A 3,478-nucleotide genomic window follows, 5' to 3' on the forward strand; every position below is an offset into this window, starting at 1 on the left:
ATCCGCTCTGCTCCTACACCTTTAGTAAAGCAGATGCTTCCTTGCAAGTCAGCGCTCCAGTGCGGGGCAAGATATAACCAAAGAGGCCAAGACAGTCCGCGTTCAAGCCACAAAAGCTGATGACTGTCGGTTTTGCTCTTATGTCATGTTGACCTTTCCGACTACCTGTAGTGTCTAGCGCTGCAAGAAAGGCAGACAAACCACATCGTGCCGTCACTCCGCCCCTCTTACACCCGTTATGAGTTTTCACCCCAAGGCCCTCCGCCGTCATTGCAAGCCAGAGAGGGAATGAACGCACCGTCACTCCACCCCTCTTACACCCGTTATGAGTTTTCACCCCAAGGCCCTCGCGCTCCCAATGAACTGGCTTGCGCTCGATTTAATGGAGGGCAAGCCTCGGCTCCCTCCTCGCCTAAGGGGTCCTACACACGGCCCTCGTCCTCTTCCCCAATTGCATAAGCATGCAAAAAAGTGACAAAGTGACCACGCCCTTTCACCTTCTCCCGAAAATAATATATGCTCTTGATACCAGTGAAAGAACCCAGGGGACTAGCTTAGGAGATCCACCTCCATACCACCCTATATATAGACTGGGTGGCTCTTAGCCCTAGCGTAATTGGATCCCCAATCCACATGTCTAGGCCCCTTGGCTTTGGTTCGTGACTCCCTGGGGTGCTCTTGCCCGGGTTGTTGACTAGTTTCTCTTTAAAAGACATTGCCAACAAAATGGTTTTCTTGGAGCATTGGTATCAATATAAAGATAGTGTGAACCATATGAACACGTTGTCCAAGCTGAGAGTCGTGACGTGCAGTCTTATTTTTTCAACTAGATAGCTTGGACTCTGGAGAAGAAAAGAGAGTTCAAACTCGAAGATCTTGCCGGTTCCGTCAAAAAAGCTCTTGTCTCGCCAACTGATGTATTCAATGCTCCAAATTGAGCTCTCTCTCTCTCAAACATTTTCTTGAACTCTCTAGGCCTAGTCTCGACAGCTCTCTCTCTCTCTGTCTCTCTCTCATATTTAAGGCTTGTAACTTCATACTATGTGTGAAGAAACAAAAAACAAAGCTTTGTGAGACTGGTTTTCCGTTTTTCTTCACTTTCCTTGCAACGGCTGCTGTGAAGCCCTGCTGACTGCATGAGCGTAAGCCAGCTGCTGCGGTTGTTTTATAAGCAGATGGATGGTTCCACAAGCAAGTGAACGCTGCATAGAATAGAAAGTAGAAAGGGAGAGGGTGAGAGAGGAGGAGAGAGGGACTGGATGCAAGTCCGACATCATCAGAGAGAAATGTGTGTGGGGGGGGAGTAGAATTGGAGCTAAATTTGGTGGAATTTAGCTAAATTTGGTGGCATTCAGCTTCTGTTTTTGGCTTTAGGGCTGATCAGCGTCGCGAAATGCGCACTCGAAGAGCGAGCTATGGAGCAGGAGAGCCTGGTTGCATGCAGAGGAGGTCTAGAAGCTCAGCGGTTTCTGTGAGAGAAAGGCCTCCAGGGCCTGAATCATGTGCTAAGAGAGCAAGGTTAATTAGCTCACAGAAAAACATTGCGGGAAAAGGAAGCAGCTGCTTTGATAAGCTGCCTGACGATGTGGTGCTATCCATTTTGGTGTGGCTGAGCTCAAGAGCTGACACTCCGAGGGACCTGCTGAACGTCAAGTCAATGTAAGCAAGCCAGCAAAATTAGGAATATTGGGCTAAGTATGATGTTTTTGTATCTCTTTCTAAAGACCCTTTTTTTTTTTTTGGGGGGGGGGGTGGTTTGTGCAGATGTAAGAGATTCAAGAGGCTTGCCAGCAATAGTGTCGTGATGCGCAATGCATCAGAAGGGGCTCTGAGGGTGAGGGCCTGTCAGTGGTGTGCTGCTGCCACCATCTACTTGTCCACGTCTGCAGAAGCTGGCAATCTGGAGGCTTGCTTCACTCTAGGCATGGTAAAATTTTTCTCGTAATTACGTTCTGATACGAATTTTATTTACTTATTTAACTTTAATTGGTCCCTAATTTCTTTTGCAGATTCGATTCTATTGCTTGCTGGAGAGAGAGGAAGGACTGGAGATGCTGCGCCGAGCTGCATCGCGCTCACATGCGGGCGCCCTCCACGCGCTGGGCGTGATCCATTTCAATGGCAGCGGCGGGAGCCGGGCGGACAAGAACTTGAAAGCAGGCGTCCATCTTTGTGCGCGGGCGGCCGCCCTTGGCCACGTGGATGCCATGCGGGAGTTGGGCCATTGTCTCCAGGACGGGTATGTGTTGTAGGCGTACATGTCTTCGGTTCGAAACCCATTTTGAAGAGCAACTTTTGGGTGATTGCAGTTACGGGGTGCCTATGAATGTACTCCATGGACGACGCCTCATCTTAGAGGCCAATGTTCGAGAGGCCTCACTATTAGCAACAAGGAAGCTATCCCTTGATTGTGGAGTAGGCCAAAACAAGCTCAAAGTAACGGTGGATTCCTTATTTTCCATTTACAAACTTCTCCACTCAAAGAGTTGTTCACTCTTGAGTGACTTCGGCTGTACTAGTGTGCTCCCTCCCACTCTCCACATAGCGCATGAGTTTTTGCTAGGCTGGTTCCGTTTAAAGCCTCTCCCCATGGGTCTTCGACTTTGTTCACATGCAAATTGTGGCCGTCCGGAGACTCGTAAGCACGAGTTTAGGCGATGTTCAGCTTGTGGCCGTGTCAACTATTGCTCTCGAGCATGCCAAGCCTTGGATTGGAAGCTGCAACATAAGCTCCATTGTGCCTCTGCCATTCGCTGGCCAAACCGAGCTTTCGTCATCGGCCTTCCTAGGAGGCATGGTCCGTCATACATGGATGATTCAAGTGATCAATAATATTGGCCTATTACTTCTACTATTTGGTACCGAAAGTCCACTATCATTAACGCTGCAAGCAAATGAGCAATTAAGGCTTGTCAATTGGACTGATTATGGTGCCAATGTTTTGACTTGTGTACAAGAATAGTAATATTTGAGGACCAAAAATTTATAAATCCGAATCTTACGGTGTATACTTTGAGACTACATGTTTGCATTGTTACATCACATGGTTAATTTGAGTTTGGATTGCTCAAGCCTTAGTATATTAAAGAGAAGCTTAATGCACATCAACTTGGCCTAATTACAGCCAGGAATCAGATGTTGATAGTGTTTATATTAGCCTGCTTTTTATCAACAAGCCCTCACTATCAAACTATTAAGAGAAGAAATGGATCTCACAGAACATGAGCAAAAGATTGGGTATAAAAGATGTACAAGAAGGCGATGTCATACTGCAATTTAAGTAAGTAGACGGGTATCTTACAAAAATAGCAACATGAGCAAAAGATTGGGGTATAAAAGATGTACAAGAAGGCGATGTCATACCGCAATTTAAATAAGTAGACGGGTATCTTACAAAAATAGCAACATGAGCAAAAGATTGGGTATAAAAGAGGTGAAAGAATGCAATCTCATACCAAAAATTAAGCCTTTTATCACC

General features: G+C 46.6%; 1 protein-coding gene across 1 annotated transcript; it reads left to right on the forward strand.

Moving 5' to 3' along the window:
• The first annotated feature begins 812 nt into the window (after positions 1-812).
• LOC147427395 (F-box protein At5g50450-like) lies at positions 813-3,031 on the forward strand. Its single transcript, XM_086496535.1, has 4 exons — positions 813-1,659; positions 1,765-1,927; positions 2,010-2,239; positions 2,310-3,031. Exons 1-4 carry the CDS (start codon positions 1,394-1,396, stop codon positions 2,830-2,832), a joined length of 1,182 nt encoding a protein of 393 aa, XP_086352661.1. The 5' UTR covers positions 813-1,393; the 3' UTR covers positions 2,833-3,031.
• The last annotated feature ends 447 nt before the right edge of the window (positions 3,032-3,478 follow it).

The sequence above is a fragment of the Adiantum capillus-veneris genome, chromosome 23 (assembly GCF_014529385.1).
Source record: "Adiantum capillus-veneris isolate H3 chromosome 23, ASM1452938v2, whole genome shotgun sequence".
NCBI lineage: Eukaryota > Viridiplantae > Streptophyta > Polypodiopsida > Polypodiales > Pteridaceae > Adiantum > Adiantum capillus-veneris.

Excerpts from the sequence above, each read along its gene's own strand:
- LOC147427395 (XM_086496535.1), top strand. The coding sequence starts at position 1,394 with ATGCGCACTCGAAGAGCGAGCTATGGAGCAGGAGAGCCTGGTTGCATG. Across the intron at positions 1,660-1,764 it reads CTGCTGAACGTCAAGTCAAT|ATGTAAGAGATTCAAGAGGC; the intron begins GTAAGCAAGCCA and ends TGGTTTGTGCAG. Across the intron at positions 2,240-2,309 it reads GGCCATTGTCTCCAGGACGG|TTACGGGGTGCCTATGAATG; the intron begins GTATGTGTTGTA and ends GGGTGATTGCAG.